The 17,518-nt window shown below is 50.4% G+C and overlaps 1 protein-coding gene across 13 annotated transcripts in view; it reads left to right on the top strand.

Annotated features, from left to right (window-relative positions):
- CATSPERG (cation channel sperm associated auxiliary subunit gamma) overlaps nucleotides 1-17,049 on the top strand; it is a 29,274-nt gene extending 12,225 nt beyond the window's left edge. For 6 of the 13 annotated variants that reach the window (XM_057492942.1, XM_036876537.2, XM_036876507.2 and 3 more), the window contains 21 exons: nucleotides 3,457-3,628; nucleotides 4,798-4,935; nucleotides 5,940-6,029; nucleotides 6,182-6,295; nucleotides 6,838-6,888; nucleotides 6,995-7,124; nucleotides 7,630-7,741; nucleotides 8,699-8,857; nucleotides 8,942-9,054; nucleotides 9,759-9,972; nucleotides 10,322-10,384; nucleotides 10,482-10,680; nucleotides 10,835-10,956; nucleotides 11,100-11,180; nucleotides 11,270-11,326; nucleotides 14,889-15,304; nucleotides 15,433-15,528; nucleotides 15,809-15,898; nucleotides 16,175-16,267; nucleotides 16,355-16,454; nucleotides 16,537-17,049. In XM_057492942.1, coding sequence (XP_057348925.1) covers nucleotides 3,457-3,628; nucleotides 4,798-4,935; nucleotides 5,940-6,029; nucleotides 6,182-6,295; nucleotides 6,838-6,888; nucleotides 6,995-7,124; nucleotides 7,630-7,741; nucleotides 8,699-8,857; nucleotides 8,942-9,054; nucleotides 9,759-9,972; nucleotides 10,322-10,384; nucleotides 10,482-10,680; nucleotides 10,835-10,956; nucleotides 11,100-11,180; nucleotides 11,270-11,326; nucleotides 14,889-15,304; nucleotides 15,433-15,528; nucleotides 15,809-15,898; nucleotides 16,175-16,267; nucleotides 16,355-16,454; nucleotides 16,537-16,812 — 2,886 coding nt within the window. In that variant the 3' untranslated portion in view covers nucleotides 16,813-17,049. Of the gene's footprint in view, nucleotides 1-3,456; nucleotides 3,629-4,797; nucleotides 4,936-5,939; nucleotides 6,030-6,181; nucleotides 6,296-6,837; nucleotides 6,889-6,994; nucleotides 7,125-7,629; nucleotides 7,742-8,698; nucleotides 8,858-8,941; nucleotides 9,055-9,758; nucleotides 9,973-10,321; nucleotides 10,385-10,481; nucleotides 10,681-10,834; nucleotides 10,957-11,099; nucleotides 11,181-11,269; nucleotides 11,327-14,888; nucleotides 15,305-15,432; nucleotides 15,899-16,174; nucleotides 16,268-16,338; nucleotides 16,455-16,536 lie in introns of those variants that run through there. The other 7 variants (XM_036876600.2, XM_057492940.1, XR_005022915.2 and 4 more) reach the window with 7 other exon arrangements.
- The last annotated feature ends 469 nt before the right edge of the window (nucleotides 17,050-17,518 follow it).

Here is a 17,518-nt window from a genome sequence, read left to right as displayed (position 1 = left end):
CCATACTGTAGGATGTCTTTTTGTTCTACTGATGGTGTCCTTTGATGTACAGAAGCTTTTTAGTTTGATATAGCCCCACTTGTTCATTTTTGCTTTTGTTTCCCTTGCCCTGGGAGATATGTTCATGAAGAAGTTGCTCATGTTTATGTCCAAGATATTTTTGCCTATATTTTTTTCTAAGAGTTTTATGGTTTCATGACTTACATTCAGATCTTTGATCCATTTTGAGTTTACTTTTGTGTATAGGGTTAGACAATAATCCAGTTTCATTCTCTTACATGTAGCTGTCCAGTTTTGCCAACACCAGCTGTTGAAGAGGCTGTCGTTTCCCCATTGTATATCCATGGCTCCCTTATTGTATATTAATTGACCATATATGCTTGGGTTAATATCTGGACTCTCTATTCTGTTCCATTGGTCTATGGGTCTGTTCTTGTGCCAGTACCAAATTGTCTTGATTACTGTGGCTTTGTAGTAGAGCTTGAAGTCAGGTAGTGTAATTCCCCCTGCTCTATTCTTCCTTCTCAGGATTGCTTTGGCTATTCGGGGTCTTTTGTCGTTCCATATGAATTTTTAGAACTATTTGTTCTAGTTCATTGAAGAATGCTGTAGGTATTTTGATAGGGATTGCATTGAATCTGTAGATTGCTCACTTGTTCATTTTTGCTTTTGTTTCCCTTGCCTGAGGAGATATGTTCATGAAAAAGTTGCTCATGTTTATATTCAAGAGAGTTTTACCTATGTTTTCTTCTAAGAGTTTTATGGTTTCGTGACTTACATTCAGGCTTTTGATCCATTTCGAGTTTACTTTTCTGTATGGAATTAGACAGTAATCTAGTTTCATTCTCTTACATGTAGCTGTCCAGTTTTGCCAGCACCAGCTGTTGAAGAGGCTGTCATTTCTCCATTGTATGTCCACAGCTCCTTTATCATATATTAATATGGCCATATATGTGTGGTTTATATCTGGGCTCTCTATTCTATTCCATTGATCTATGGCTCTGTTTTTGTGGCAGTACGAAATTGTTTTGATTACTGTGGCTTTGCAGTAGAGCTTGAAGTTGGGGAGCATAAACCCCCCATCTTTATTCTTCCTTCTCAGGATTGCTTTGGCTATTTGGGGCCTTTTGTGGCTCCATATGAATTTTAGAACTATTTTGTTCTAGTTTGTTGAAGAATGCTGTCAGTATTTTGATAGGAATTACATTGAATCTGTAGATTGCTTTAGGCAGGATGGCCATTTTGACAATATTAATTCTTCCTACCCAAGAGTATGCATGGGATGTATTTCCATTTATTAGTGTCCTCTTTAATTTCTCTCATGAGTGTCTTGTAGTTTTCAGAGTAAAGGTCTTTCACTTCCTTGGTTTGGTGTATTCCTAGGTATTCTTTTTGATGCAACTGTGAGTGGAATTGTTTTCCTGATTTCTCTTTCTGCTATTCATCGTTAGTGTATAGGAAAGTAACAGATTTCTGTGTATTAATTTTGTATCCTGCAACTTTGCTGAATTCGGTTATCCTAGTACTTTTGGATTGGATTCTTTAGGGTTTTTTATGTACAATATCATATCATCTGCAAACAGTGACAGTTTAACCTCTTCCTTACCTACCTGGATGCCTTTTATTTCATTGTGTTGTCTGATTGCCATAGCTGGGACTCTCCAAAGTGGGGAGAGTGGACATCCTTGTCTTGTTTTCAATCTTAGAGGAAAAGCTTTCAGCTTTTCACTGTTAAGTATGATGTTGGCTGTGGGTTTGTCATATGTGGCCTTTATTATGTTGAGGTACTTGCCCTCTATATCCATTTTGTTGAGAGTTTTTATCATGAATGGGTGTTGAATTTTGTCAAATGCTTTTTCAGCATCTATGGAGATGATCATGTGATTTTTGTCCTTCTCTTTTTTGATGTGGTGGATGATGTTGATGGATTTTCTAATGTTGTGCCATCCTTGTATCGCTGGAATGAATCCCACTTGATCATGATGAATGATCCTCTTGATGTATTTTTTAATTCAGTTTGCTAATATTTTGTAGAGTATTTTTGCATCTGTGTTCATCAGGTATATTGGTCTGTAGTTTTCTTTTTTTGTGGTGTCTTTGCCTGGGTTTGGTATTAGAGTGATGCTGGCTTCATAGAATTAGTTTGTCTAAAAATGTCTTTTAAAGTTGGTTTGTTTGAATCAGGATCAACATATTGCATTTGGTGTTCTTTTTCGTTTGTTTGTTTTTTTATCAAATGTACATCACAATGGTTCAACAGTCCCCTCCCCCTTCTCCTACCCCTCCCCTCTCCCCTCCCCCTTGGTAACCACTAGTCACTTCTCAGTATCTATGAGTCTAATTGCATTGGTTTTAATATTAATATTTTTCTCACCCTTAAGTCTGCTTCCCTCCACCCTTTTTCCCCCAACCAACCACCTTTTTCAGGCAATTTAAGAAACCAGACCTTTTGTTTTATAGAATTTGGCTGCTTGCTTCCTCATGGAATTGATTAACTTCTTCCTCTGATCCTATGTATTAGTGTGCTCAGGCTACCATAACAAAATACCACAGATTGAGTGACTTAAACAACAGAAATTTATATTCTCACAGTTCTGGAGGCTATAAGTCCAAGATCAAGTTGTCAGCTATTTGGTTCTGGTGAGGCCTCTCTCCTTGGCTGGCAGGAGGTGTCTTCCCACTGTGTTCTCGTATGGATTTTTGTCTGTGCACCTGAGTAGAGAGAGAGAGAGATATCTGGTGTCTCTTCCTCTGGTATTCCTTATAAGGATACCAGTCCAGTAGGATTAAGGCCCCCCATGCTTATGACCTCACTGGACCTTAATTATCTCCTTAAAGGCCCCATCTCCAAATATAATCACATTGGGGGTTAGGGCTTCCCCATATAAATTGGAGGGGAGACAATTCAGTCCATAACACCCCATAAGGGTACAGGCTAGTAGTGAGCTCTATAAGCTTGATTAAGTTTAGATTCACTCTTTTAAGACCCAGTTGCGGTGGTGCCTTCCCACTTTTAGTGATATTACCAGTGTTAGTGATCAGTCAGTGAGTTCAGATTGTGTTAGCCTGATGGCCAGTTGTGTTTAAGGCAGAATAGGGTTGTTAAAAATGTGCCTTGGACCAAGCATGGGATCTTTTAGGTCCACAATAGATACAACCCTGACTGTGGCCTGGAGAACAGGCTGCTGAGTATGGTTGAGTATGCTGTGCGGTACCCGACTTTAGGTAGCACACGAAGCCCCAGCTGGCTCCTGCCTGGGTCGCCTGCTTTCCTGACCCATGTTAGGGAAGTTTGGCCATCAAGGTGCTGCTTCAGGGTGAGCAGGGAGGGCGCGCTGGGGGCAGCTACATGTGTCCATGCCAAGCAGTTGTCAGAGCAGGTGCCTCCCCAGCAAGGCAGGCTGCAGAGGCTGAAGCCAGGGCTACCTGCTCACTGCTGGTTCTGCCCCTCTACAGTTGAGCATTGACAGTTGCTGGGTAAGCTCCTTCCACTGCTCCCAGGCCAGCTTCACTGCCACCATCTATGATGCCATCGCCACTGAGAGCACTCTCTTCATCCGACAGAACCAGCTCGTCTACTATTTTACAGGCACCTATATCATACTCCACGAGGGCAACCACAGCAGTGGTGAGGGGCTATGGCCAGGTGATGTGCCTGGGGGGTCCATAGCATCTCAGCAAGGGGACCAGCCTGTTGGAGCCCCCGAGGGAGCCTCCATGAACCCCCACTGGAGGCACCTGGGTCTGGAATTGCCATGGGTTGCAGGGGGGATGTGTGGGGGGGAGGGACTGTCCAAGGTTCTGAATGACCACTGTCCACCTGCCTGGGCCTTTTCCTACCCTCTATATGCCGGGGTTACACTTGGCGCTGTGAACCAGTTGAGGGAAGATGGGGTGTGAGAGTGAAGGGAGGGAGCCGAAAGACATGAGCATGTGCACAAGCTCACACACACACACACACACACACTCAGAAAGGCAGACAGAAAGGGAAGAGAGGGCAATAGAGATGAGCAGCTGCAGAGGCAAAGCCATGAAGGAGACTCATCAGAGAGGAAAGACTTTTGGTTCAGCCTGACCTTTTAAGTGATATCAAAGCTCTCCTAGTTCTTTGTATTTCTCACCTCCCAACTAAATAAGAGATGTCTACATATAGGGTTACAGAAACTTGTACTGTAACCCATACTTCATCAGTAATGCATGTTCCCAACAGCTTCCTTTTTCTCCCTTTCTTACTTAGGGCACTTTGACAGTGGGAGGAGCCAAATTAAAATAGACTTAAGTTAAAGAAAGGGGTGTCTATTGGCTTAGAAAGATGAAAAAGCCAGGAGTCGGTTGGTTTCAGACACAGTTGCACTTGAGGGCTCATTGTAGCTGTAGGACCCTCTTTGTGGCTATGGTGACTCCCTGCTCCACCCAGCAACTGCAGACGTTCATGCCCTCAGAGGCCCCAGGGAAGAGCATCTCTTTGTTAGTGGTTACAAGCTGGGACTGTCTCTGATTTGTCCAGCTTGATCACATGACCAGCTCAGCAGCAATTGCTCTGGCCAGGGAATGCCAGGGTGGGGATCAACCCAATCTGAACCTCATAGACAGAGTGTGAGCAAGGAAGATTTTCTCAAAGGCAGCTAGGGCCCTACACCAAGGGCCCCACGCCAAGGGCCCCTCAGACACCACATGGAACAACTGCTCCAGTGGGCAAGGACAAATAACAGGCTCAGTAAGGCCAGGAAAATGTGAATGGGGGCCAGGTCCCAGGACTAAACCCCTAGACCTGAGGTTCTGTGCTGGCTCCTACAGGGAACTGGGTTCGTGTCTTGGCCAACGAGTGCATCAAGAAACTATGCCCTGTGCATTTCCATAGCAATGGCTCTGAGTACATCATGGCCCTTACCACTGGCAAGCACGAAGGTTACGTCCACTTTGGGACCATCACAGGTAAGGGTAGGCACCTCTGGCGGCCCAAGAGACCTTCAATACCTTCTCAACTCCAAGAATTGTGACCTCAGTCCCTTATTCCTCACCATGTGCCTTCAGGAAGGGTCCCAGGCTGGAGGCTGCCCCTATGAGCAGGATGGGCCTACGCATTTGTAGGGATAGGGCTTGGGATGTGTTATGTATCCTTTTTGATGTGTTTGGCCTCAAAAGTCAGAAGCCAATTCAAAAATAATTTCAGCATAAAGAATTTTGTGGACTTACATATAAATGAAAAGACCAGGGCAAACTTCAGGATCCAGGGGCTCACCAGGTATATCATCAGGACTCTATCTCTGGGCAAGTTAGTATGGCATAGTGATTATAGCACAAACTGGAGAGAGACTGCTCCAACACATCCAACCCATGTCACCTGTGGCTTTGGACAGGTGACTTAACCTCTCTTTTTGGCTTTATTTCCTCATCTGCAAAATGGGACTAATGATAGTACTAGTTACTTGCCTCACTGGGTTGATATAAAGATGAAATCAGTTGGTATATATAAAAATCTTAGGACAGTGCTAGGGACACGATGAGTACTATAAAAAGGGCTATTGTGAGTACTGCAGTTTGGCTTCATTTTCAGATAGATACTCTTCACATGGATGTTCAGGATGGCCCCCAGGAGCTCGGAGTTCACATCTCCCACCAGTTTGAGTCACCCTAAGAGACTGAGAACAGCGTCTTCTCTGTTAGCTATAGCACGATTCCCAGGGCTGCTCTGGTCGGCCCATTCTGGGGCAGTGCCCAGTCTGGAGCCAATTACTATGACTAGAGAGACACTCTGATAGGCCAGGAGTGAGTGACTGAAGGGCCAGGGTGAGACCTCCCTCCACCACCCCCAACCTCATCCCAAGGACTAAGGGGGCGAGAGGCACAGCATTCCACCCTGACAATGGGAGAGCTGGCATGCTGAGGTGCCAGGTGGGCTGGAAAGGGCCTGAGCATCGACCTGCCCTGATCCACAGATGGCCGAGTGTCCTTCAAGTTGCTGCCCAGGCAGTGGTCCGTGTGTGAAGGCATACAAGGTATCCAGCTCCCAGTTGCGTCTGCAGAGGGTGTGCAGGGCAAGGGGAAGCAAGTACATGGGGGAGCAGCGAAGGGTGGGAGGAGAGGTCATGGGAAAGAGCAGGCAGAAACAGGGATTGGCCCGGCGGTCCCAGAGACCTGGAGAGGCCGGGCTACTGTGGACCTCCCCCTTCCTGTCCAGTTGTCATATGCTCCATAACCTGGGCCACATTCATTGCGGACGACTACAGTCTACTGTTGTTGGTGGAAATCGAAGACTCCAAGAAGTATTTCCAGGTGGTCAGCTACGACCTGGGTAATTCGGCGCAGTGGGGGGCTGAGCATGAAGGGGTGCGAACCCAGACTGAACTGTGAGCCCATCCTGCCTGATCTGTGCCCAGCAGAGAGCAGAAGGGAAATGATGCTCATGTCCCTCCTGCATAAGGGATAGTGATGGCTAACACGCTTGGCAGGCCGGAGAAACTGAGGGGAAGTCAATGTGATGAACAGAACAGGGAAAGGGAAGGAGGGAGATTGATTGGAGAGGTGAGCAGAAGCCAGATCTGGAAGGGCATGGCTCAGGATAAGATTTTATTTGATTTTAACCTGAACTGAGGACAGGGCTGCCATGTGCCAGCCAGGGAGTCAGAGAGGCAAGTCCTGTGCCCTAACAGGACTGTATCGTCTCAAAGGCAGTGCCTTTTTATAGTTTATATAAAGATACTCTAAGGGCTAACAGGCCCAAATGGGAAGCCATCGGAGGGTTTTTTTTTGGAGGGGATGGGAAGCTATTGACTTGCAGTTTCAGGTTTTGAAAGCTCAGGGCCTCAGACTTTGCTGTGTTCTCCCTACCTGTAGTCAGTGATTACCTGGCTATCCTCTACACCATCCCAGAATTCATCCCTGATGGTAAGAAGGGAAGGCAGGTGGGGGGCCTCAAAGGTGGGTGGGGTACAGCAGGGGCCCAGGTGACCCCACCTCACCGCTGTGTCCACTGTGCTTCTTCCCTGGCCAGCTCGAGGCCTGGAGTTCCTAACGATCCTAGGGACAGAGTCTTACACCAACCATCCAATGGTACCTACAGGCATGTCCTACAACCCATACAACAACCTGCTGTTCATCTGGGGCAACTTCCTCCTGAGCAGGTAAAGGGCTGGGCATATTCTGCCTCTACAGCCTCATTAGGATGGGAGCCCATTCTGATGTCACCAGGTTTTCAGAGAATGCCCAAGTCTAGAAGCTGTCAGGACAGCAGTGGGGAGAACACGGGCTCGGATGGTCAGGGTTAGGATGGGGAAAGCCAATATTTTAAAGGTAATGAAACCTGATATAAGGACCCAACCTATGTGATCAATAGAAGGGCATTGTCAGGGGAAAGGTCAGGACATGTTTCACCCCTCAAGAATCTAGGCCCCTGAGCCAATGCTATGGGCAGTTGGTAAATTGCCAGGTGGGCAGAATGCCCCTATTTACAGATGGATAGAGGGTTTGGAGCCAAAGCTAAAGTCCAGGTTTCCTTTGCACACTAACAAGGCTAGTGGAAGACTGAGCAAATGGTTCCTAAGTTGTGTTAGGCCTGGTGTTGGGGGAGGAAGATAACCCCCAGGCATGTAGCCTGGGTGCCCCCAGCTCCCCTCTCCACCCCTGCAGCTATAACACCGAAAACTACATCTACCTGGCGGGCTTCCCCAAGGAGCAATCCATCAAGTACTTGGTCAACTCGTTCCATGGGGACGTAGCTATTGTCACAGAGACTGAGGAGGTGGGCTGCTCTGTCCCTCCCCCACTTCCTCTGTCCACACCCAAACCCCAGAGGTCTCCCTTCTCCCCCTGTTAGGGTAAAGGAGTCTGGGGAGGGAATGCCCTCAAGGACCCTGTGGAAGGACAGCAGAGGCTCCATTTATAGCTGAGAGTCCTAGAACTCAAAGAGAATAGTGCCTTCTGAAGTCGCTCAGCTTAGTCAAAGAGCTGTGCTCAGTTATGATCTGATTTCCAGATGGGGCCCTCTTTCATTTCATCACATGTCTGTTCATTTCATAAATATTGATGACACACTATGCCTGGCCTAGAGCTGGGGACACAATGGTGATGGAGTCAGCCCTGGTCCCTGCCTTGACAGGGTCACAGTCCAGCTGGGAAGACAGATTCCTGCCCAGACAGTGACAGTTCAGAGCAGTCAGGGCTGTAATAGGGCAAACAACATCTATGCAAGTTCAGAGGAGGGGCATGACCCAGTCTGGGGATGGTGTGTGTGTCAGAGAGGGCCTTAGAGAGGAGGCCACAAGGAGGAGGGACTTTCTGGAGGCTGAGGCTCAGGAGCAGATGAGGTCTAGAGTGAAATGTGTTGGAGTGGGATCAGTGCATAGATGGGAAACTGAGGCCAAAGGGGTGGTGAGACCCTGGAGGGTGCCGAAAGGGAGAGAACAGAGGGGCTGCATCCTACAAACCCTGGCCCACAGGGGGCACACATATTAGGGATGCTTAAGTTGTAAGCAGCAGAAACTTGTAAGAAATTTTTCAGGGCAAGTGTGGGCTGGAAGCAGAGGAGGTTGGGTTCTGGGAAGGAAGGATGGCACTATGGAAAGAAGGTATGTGAGCTCACCTGGTCCCAGCTGGAGGTGAGCTCCCAAACCTCCTGGGTCAAGGAATGAGGCCATCATACTCTGCAGACAGAGAGGTGGAGTCCGAGGACCCCACACACCCAGCTGTCACCCCCCAGATATGGTACCTCGTGGAGGGCAGCTACCAGGTGCACAAGCTGTTCCCATCCAAGGGCTGGGAGGTGTACATCAGCCTACAAGTGATGCACCAGTCCTCTCTCCATGCCCCCAACGAGACTATGGTCACTCTCTTCTATGAAGACAGCAAACTGTACCAGGTGCCAGGTGGGGGGCTTTGGGGTTGCATGGGGGAGCTGCAGGTGGCTGACACCAGCTCACCAGGCCCTGCCTTCCCACTGCAGCTGGTGTACCTTATGAAGTACAAGAAGAGCCAGCTCGTCAAGAGGCTTGTGCCTGTGGACCAGCTTCTGATGTATCAGAAGCTCAACAATGATTACCTCTTGGAGCGGCAAGGGTGAGAGGATACTAGCCCACAGCAGCAGTCACAGTCCTCAGCCAACATGAAGCCCCTGAGACCAGGTCACCCCCAATGACAACCTCCAAGCTGTACGGGGGAGCTCAGAACCTATGGAAGCTCAAAGAGGGGGCTGACCCAGCCTGGGGGGAAAAGGCATCAGGGAGTGTTTCAAGGAGGAAGAGGTGTATGAGCCTGAAGGGTGTTCCAGACGGGGGGAACCACATATGCAAAGGCCCCAAAAAAGGATAGGAGATTGGGTGTTCAAGAACTGAAAGTACAGTGCAGATAGAGTGCAAGGTGAGCCTGGTGGTCATAGGGAAGAACTTGGACCTCATCTTGAGGGTCCTGGGGAGCCATGATGGGACTAAGGGAAGGGACTACATGGTCAGATTTTACCGTGTTCAGTAATGATCCTCCTGGCCACCTGCGGGGGAGCCCAGGGAGGTAACTGCGGGGGTAGCAGGGGAGAGGTGGAAAGCTTAGGAAGTTGAGTCTGTGAGAGTGAAGGGGGGCCTAGGATGAGGTCCAGGACTCTGGTCAGAGGGACCCAGGGACATCCAGGGGCTGAAGGCTGAGCAGGAAGGTCAGGGCTGGATTGGATTTGAGTAGTCAGCAGCACAGAGGAGGTAAACAGGCCTACGGGGGCTGCTGGCGCGCTGGCCGCGGAGAAATCACGCCGTTCCTCACTAACCGCCGTCCAGGGGCCACCTGACGCTCTCCTTCACCAACTTCTGCCCCTTCACGGTGATGCGCCTGCGAGACCTGCCCAACCCGCAGATCTACACGCGCCAGGAGATCTACCGCGCGCCGCCCCCGCATGTCCTGGACCCATCGGGCCTCCACAACGAGGACTCGCTCGCGGTCTATCAGGGCCTCCTCTACTACCTGCTTTGGCTGCACTCCAAGTACGAAGAGGTGGGTGCCTGGCGGCTGGCGGACAGTCCGGGACATCTATGAGAAGGCACTAAGAGGCGCGGAAGGCAGGGCCTGCGTGGCTGGGAGAACCACGTGGAGTGTGGAGCCGCCCGGCAGAGTCTGAGGCTTAGGGGGCAGGGGTTTGGAGCCTTGACCCGGGCTTTGGAGAAATGAAATGACTTTACGGGTGTAGCTCTTTGGCTGAAAGCAGGGCCCCGGAGCCAGCCTGGGTATGCCATTTTTGCTTCGGGTTAGAGGCTGGGACTGGGGATATAAGAAGCGGTCTGGGAATGCCGCCAGCCTGGGGACGCCCCCGCGCCCCTTCTCAAGGTGTCGATGGTCTCTGCAGCCTTACGCCGACTCGGTGCGCGACTCCACCTGGCGATGGTGGAAAAACAAGAAACAGGACCAGGTGCGTGTATGGCTGAGAGGCGGGGGATTGGCGGGGCCCGGACACCCCTCTGTCCCCCTTTCCGGGTGCTGATTTTGCCCCACACCCCATTCCCCAGGATTACTACTTTTACCTGGCGAGCAACGGGCGGAGCACGGGTAACATGCACATTGACATGGCCAGCTATGAAAAGATCTGCGACCTCAAGGCCAAGTACGAGCTACCCGAGCGCATCTTCCTGGACAAGGGCACTAGCTACAGCTTCTCCATCTTCCTGACGGCCCGGGGGCACTCGTACCAGGCGGAGCCTGGGCGCGGTCTGTGGGCGGGGCTTGAGTGGCGTTGAGGGGCGGGGCATGGGTACGGGTGGTCGGTGAGTCGGGGACTGGGCCCGGGGACCTGGGCTCCACCCGGGGGGCGGTGCTTCTGCCGGGTCAGTCGCGGCCCCCTAGCCCCTGCCTCGCCTCTTAGAAGGCACCACCTACCAGCTGCGGAGCCAAGTGAACCTGGGCGTGGTGCTGGCAGACCCGAACTGCATTAAGGTGGTGGTGAAAGAGAAGGTCTTTGTTAATTACAACTCGCTGCTTTTCTGGGTGAGATCAGGTGGAAAGGGGGTGCCGAGTTGCGGGCGGAGCTCCCCGGGCAGTGGGCCTGTTAGAAGCCCACCATTACTTGAACAGACGCTGGGTGCTCAGGCAAGTCTGTTGACCCAGTCATTTCTGTCCCCACCCCCTAGGTTACGCTCAGTGATAAGAGGTTTTGCTTTGATCAGGGCATTAGTGGACATCACCTCATGAAGACCTCCATCCTGGTCAAGGTGCCATTCAGGCCTTCAGGGGAGGGACGTGGGATGAGAGGAAAGACTGGACCCATGGGCCCACCACCGTCACCTGCTCCTACCCACAGGTAGTGGGCTCCACCGGGCACTGCTTCCAGGACACGCACCAGGGGCCCCGCATGCAAGTATTGGACCTTGGGGTACTAAGTCTTGTGCTGGGAGGGAAGGGGTGGAGGCGAGTCTTCACAGAGCTGATTGCCAGGGCTCCACCTGGGAATCCTGTTAACGCATTCATTTTTGTCATTCACCCACTCACTCACTCCTTTCATCCATTTACGTTTTCAGAAAGGGCTGCCTTTACAGTTAACATAGGTTGCACACAAGCTTGTGTGTTCCTTATGATACTTTTCTGAAGGGCGAAGTAAAGTAGCTGCGACACAGGGCTGTTTTTACAACTGGCACAAAGGCGCCCTGTGGTCCAGCCTGGCCCTTCTTTCAACGTTGCTGTTTATTCTCCCACTCCCATGTGCTTGGTTCACTCCTTTAGGTCCCTGGTTCTTCCTTGCTTACAGATGCTGTATCCTCTGCACAGAGGCTGACACTGAGGCTCTGAGGTGCAGACATCTGCTTAGGGTAACCCAGGGAACTCATAAGTTGTAGTGGAGGGGCCAATCCTGAGGCCTCATTGTCACTTACTTCCCTGCCTACTCACCAGCAGAGAGACCCTGGTCCTCCTCCCTCTGGCTTGGTATGACCCAGGGCAGAAAAAGGGGGTGATAACAGCCCCCAATTCCTTGCATTACATGAGACAATCCAGGTTAAGTATTGGGAAGAGCAATTGACGTCAGCCTCCCATAAGTGTTTCCTGCTATTCTTAGTGGGATGTATTATTTTCCTCTTTATCATAACCCAGAAGATCAAAGTTAACATTCCTGATTATTGACCCAGCAGATCCCTTCTGGGAATCAAATCTGCAACACACTGTTAAAGCAAAAGGTTGGAAACAACCTAAATGTCTATTAATAGGAGATTAGTTAAATAAATTACAGCACATCCATGCAACAGAAAACTATGTAGTTGTAAAAACAGGTGGGGGAGAAGATCACATATTCATGTGGAATGGTCTCAAAGTGTATTTTATTCTTGAGAAGAAAAGTGGGTACAGAATAGTATATACAAAACATTAGCATGAAAGAGGTTAACTGCGAACATATATTCATGTTGGCTCTTATTTGCATAAGGAAACTGGGAAAATGAGCAAGAGAGTATTCATGTGGTTCCCTGCTGTAGGGATGGAGGAGAGGCAGGACAGTGGAAGGATGGGAATGGAAGTAAAACTTTTCACTCTGTGTGTGTGTGTGTGTGTGTGTGTGTATCCATCCATGTGACCATGCTACCCATCTGAAAATTAAGTTTAAAAAAAAAAACCCCAATGATTGTTTTTTAAAACAGACAAGGAAACAGGTGCTGAAGGGGATATAGTCTGAGCTTGTCTATCTTTCTAAGGTTGTGGCTTTCAGGCTTCTTGTCCCTCCCTCTGCCCACCCTTACATTACCATATCAAGAAGCATGTGTATTTGGAAGGCTCAGAGCCTCTCTCTGGCTCCACATCCTGTAAAAAAAAAAAAGGAAACTGGAACTAATTGATAAATAGTGGATCCTCAGTCTGTAAATATGTTGGATGAAGGAAGGAAGAAATAAATTTGCACATAAACGTGCACAATCAAATTTGGTTAAATGAATAAAAGCTGGAGTATCTCTCAGCAGGCCGGCCGGAGATAGGCCTACCTGGGGGAATGGGGCTGGGGTAAGGGATAGAACAGGTGTAGATTTTACTGTCTGTTCTTGAAGCTTATTCATTAAACTAACCAATATTTGCTGAGTGCCTACTGCATGCCAGCATCATTTTAGGTGCTGGAGTTACAGCAGTGAACAAAAACACAGAATTCCTGTCTTTGTGAAGCTGATGTTTCAGTTGGGGGGACGTGTTCACTTCCTCGGGCTGTCATAACAAATGACCGCAAACTGTACAATTTATCCTCTCCCACTCCTAGAGGCCAGAAGTGTGAAATCAGGGTTGTTACCCTCTGGAGGCTATGAGGGAGAATCTGTTCCTTGACTCTCTCCTAGCTTCTGGTGTCTATCCATGATCCTGGACATGCTCTGACTTGTAGCTGCATCACTCCAGTCTCTGCCTCCATCTTCACAAGGCCTTCTCCCTGTGTGTCTGGGTCCAAATTTCCCTTTTCCTATATGGACAACTGTCACTGGGTTAGGACCCGCCCTTCTCCAGTATGATCTCACCTTAACATGATTGCATCTGTAAAGACCCTACTCCAAATAAGGTCACATCGGCAGGTACTGAGGGATTAGGACTTCACCATCGCTTTAGGGACACACAATTCAATACACAGCAGAGAATCTGACAATAAGCAAGACAAATTAAAGAGATTGTGTGTTAGAGGTGACAAGTGTTAGGAGAAAAATGAGCAGGCAAGGGCATGAGGAAGGCTAGCTTTTTCCATAGGATGGTTCCAGGAAGTCCTGGCCAAGGGATGGTGAGGCACATGTGTGGTTGGATCAGGACGAGCAAGCAGGGAAGTAGAGAGAGATGAGGTCAAAGTGGTAATGGGAGCAGATCACTTGAGGCGTATGAGCCATGGTGGAGGAGGTGGAGCCACAGGAGGGCTCTGAGCGTAGGAATGACTCCGGTGTTCACAGGGCCCTGCTGGCTGCAAGTGGAGGACAGCCGGTAATGGGGGCGGCAGGGGGAGTGGGGTGGGAGACCAGGCAAACAAGGTTGGACAAGACAAGGGTGGGCAAAGGAGTTGAGGGGTTGGAGGGGAGAATGGCACTATTTTGAAGTGTACAGACAACAGGGTATCTGGATGGATTGGATGTGAGTGGAAGAGGTTTCCAGGATGCGGCTTTTAGCCTGAACATGGAAAGATGAGGTGCCATTAAACTGAGGTGGGTTGTGGATAGATTGGACCTGAGATGCCAGTGAGCGAGTGGCTGATAGGTGTAAAGTCTTTGGCCGAGGCCTAGCATGAGGAGTGCTTAATCTATGGCCACTGACCACTCTCCACAGTCGCCATCAAGCCCAGGCTACAGTCTCTGGTTGCCCATGTTCCTTTGATAATTGGCTGAAACCCTTGGGACCTGCCCCCAAAATGGGCCAGGGGCTGTACATTCTGAAGACAGTGTCATGACTGAGCCCTGACCCCTATCCTGGGCTCTACCACCTCCTACATCCCATGCTCCCCCATGTCTGTAGTTTGAGAATTCGGACCCAACTTCAGCCCTATTAAGCCCCTCTAGGAGTTGGGCGCTGCATAGGTGTAGGTGTTAGGGGTTTTGTGTATTTTATTCTAGCACCTGGAGCCAATCTCTCTTTGTTCCCCTCCCAGCTCTACCATTTATCCGCTGTGTAGCTTTGGAAAATAAGGGGCTTGACCTCTTTGTGCATCACTTTTGCCATCTCTGAAATGGAGATATTAATAGTCTCTACCATGCAAGGCTTGTTTTGAGGATTAAATGAATGTGAATAGGTAAAGCACATAGAACATCACCCAGTGCCTTGCACATAGAGCTACGAAGTGTCTGCAGTTATTAGAGGATTGTTTATAATGATGGTATTTACTCCTCAGTGAGGGTGAGCCTGGCAGGTAGTGGTGGGGTGCGTGGAGGCGAGCTGGCCGCCCCGCCCTCCCCTCTTCCCCACGAGGCTTGCCTCCTTCTACTCAGGGCAACCTGATGGTGCCGGTGCTTATCGGCTGCCCCCCGGGCAAGCGCCTGGCCTTCGACACCACCTACACGCTGGAGTACAACCGCCTGAAGAATAAACAGTACTTTGACTGTGTGCACGTTGACCCCGAGATACCGTGCTTCCTCTTCCGTGACAGTGCGTGTCCAGTTTGCTCCCCTCCATTGTTCACTGTCCTCTACGCCCACCCCTTGGCCCTGCTCGCTCACCTCCCCACCCATCCTCTGCTCTTCCCCCCGGTGCGCTCATCTCTCCTTCCTCCCCTCTCCGTCCTCTACTGCTTGGGCCATGCTAATTTCTTCCTGTCCTGGCCTCACCCCCACTACCCCGCAGTCTTCTACCCCTTCTTCTTGATCCAGGATTTGGTGACGGGAGATTCTAGCAGTTTTCAGGGCAGGTAAGGCGTGGCCAAGCCAGCGGCTGATGGGAGGGGACGGGAGGCAGAGGGTAGAGTGTGGGGTGGGGGTAAGTGATGGGAGACTCCGAACAGCGAGGCCAGTCCGCGCGCACCTTTGCTCCCGACAGCTACGTGCTGAAGGTGGTGGGTGGCGGGCCCACCCTGGACACCATCAGGGAATACAGCGAGGAGGAGATTTACCGCTTCAACAGCCCCCTGGACAAGTAATCCCCTGTGCGACGCGGCCCTAACACCTTTCCTTCTCATGCGGGCCCCTCCTGCTGCCTAGCTACAGACCTGCCCTCGCTGCAAGCCGCATCCACCCCTGTATCTCAGGCCCCTCCCACGGCGCTCCCACAAACACTTGTCCCGCCCACGCTGCCAAGCCACACCCACAGCCACACCCCATCCCACCTAGGGCTTCCTCCCCACCCCCCAAGCTGTTCGCAGTATTGGTCCAGCCTCCCCCCAGTCCCACGAAGTTACACGGTCCACTCACTGCAGGACCGACAGTCTCATCTGGACTACAAAGAACACAACTACTACCAAAGACTCAGTCTTCAACATCATGTCCCACCAGAGCCTGGGCATTGAGTGAGTGCACGGCTCAGATGCAGGCCCCTTTATCCTTCCACCTACCCACAATCCGTCTGGCCTGTCCAACCCTTCTGCCTCTGGGAGACCCCTGATCCTCAAGCCTGTCACATGGTAGGGATCGAGTCAGCTTTCGAATGAATGACTTTCCCGGGAAGAAAGGATAAGATTGCAGCTAGTTGGTGCTCACGCCGAGTATGGGGGTGGCGAGAGAACTCAGGGGTTGGCACATGCTAGGCGTGATGCTAGGCTCAGTGGCCGAACTTGGGCCCTCAGGTGGCTGTGTCTGGAGAACTCCCCGTGCCATGACATGGTTCCCCAAAGCTTCTTTGCCCCCGAATTCTTCTTCAGGGTGTTGGTGAGCAATAGGTGAGCAAGGCATGTGGCCCAGGTGGGATTGGGGGCTTCATGTGGGGTGCCCTAACTCCCCCAATCCTGAGCCCCAGCCCCCACTAGAGGCGTGGACAAGAGCACATACTGTGACTACCAGCTCATCTTTCTGCTGCATATCCACGGGCTCCCACTCAGTGCCAAGAGGGCCCTCTTCATCCTCAGGGTGAGTGGCTGCCTAGGAGCTGTCCTGTGGGGGGTGGGGGCCCCCAGGCTGCCCACCCATGCCTGTCGTGTGGTGCCGGCAGGTGTCAGCCACTGTGTCTGTCAGCGTGGTGATCCTCTACATCAGCTGCTGCCTCCTGCTGCCCCTTACGGTGAAGGCCTGCAACATTCTTCGCTGGAAGATCAACAACATCATCACCTCAGAATCCTACTACACCCACACCTCCCCTTCCAAAGTCTTCAGCAGCCCATCAGGGACCAAATCTGGGAGCAACCTCAGTGTCAGCTCCCATGGCATCTCCATGGTGGCAAAGGAGAAGGCGGCTGCATCTGAGGAAGCCTTGAAGAAATTGACCTGAGCCTCTTGCCTGCCTCATCCCGACCCATCTCATCCCTCATTTCCTGGGCCATCTGAGAAATGCAACCCGTCACCCATCCCATTTCTTTCTTTCTGTTTAGCTTGAATTTTCACTTCTCCTTCGGACCCGAGTAAAGCCTCATTTCAGGACCAGCTGTGGGTCCTTGTAAGGGCTCACGTCCAGTTAAATTAGTTTGTACCACAAAGCCACTATAGGTCATTAAAACACCAAAAGGTCTTTCTGTGCCAGCTGGTAAATAGCCGCTTCTCTGTGTGCCTGCCAACTCAGCCCCTCCCCAGGTGTCCCCAAGCTCCCTACAGTCCAGTAGAATCCTCCATATACCAGGCCCATTTCTATGGCCCTCAGTCTGTTCTGATTGTTCAGTGCCCAGGTTTAATACCAGTCATAAAATATTTCAAATGTCAACACCTAAATAGTGTCTAGGTTAAAGAGGGAACTCTGGAAAGGTTAAGATTTTTTAGTTTCAAGTAGCAAAAATTTCACTCAAATGATCCATATGGAAATAGTAATTTATGGGCTTTGTTAATCCAGGCTTCAGGTACAGTTTGACCCAGAAGTCCTCAGTGCCCATAGGATTCTGGCTCTGTTTCTCTGTAGCTATCCCTACTTTGAATGTGCTCTCTGATCTCAGAGCCTAGCCCCACCTCACAGTCTGAGGCTGCACATTCACATATCTTATTGCCCA

The sequence above is a fragment of the Manis pentadactyla genome, chromosome 15 (genome assembly GCF_030020395.1).
Source record: "Manis pentadactyla isolate mManPen7 chromosome 15, mManPen7.hap1, whole genome shotgun sequence".
In the NCBI taxonomy this organism is placed as follows: domain Eukaryota; kingdom Metazoa; phylum Chordata; class Mammalia; order Pholidota; family Manidae; genus Manis; species Manis pentadactyla.
Note: the sequence above shows the minus strand (reverse complement) of the source record. Positions and strands in the feature narration are given on the sequence as shown.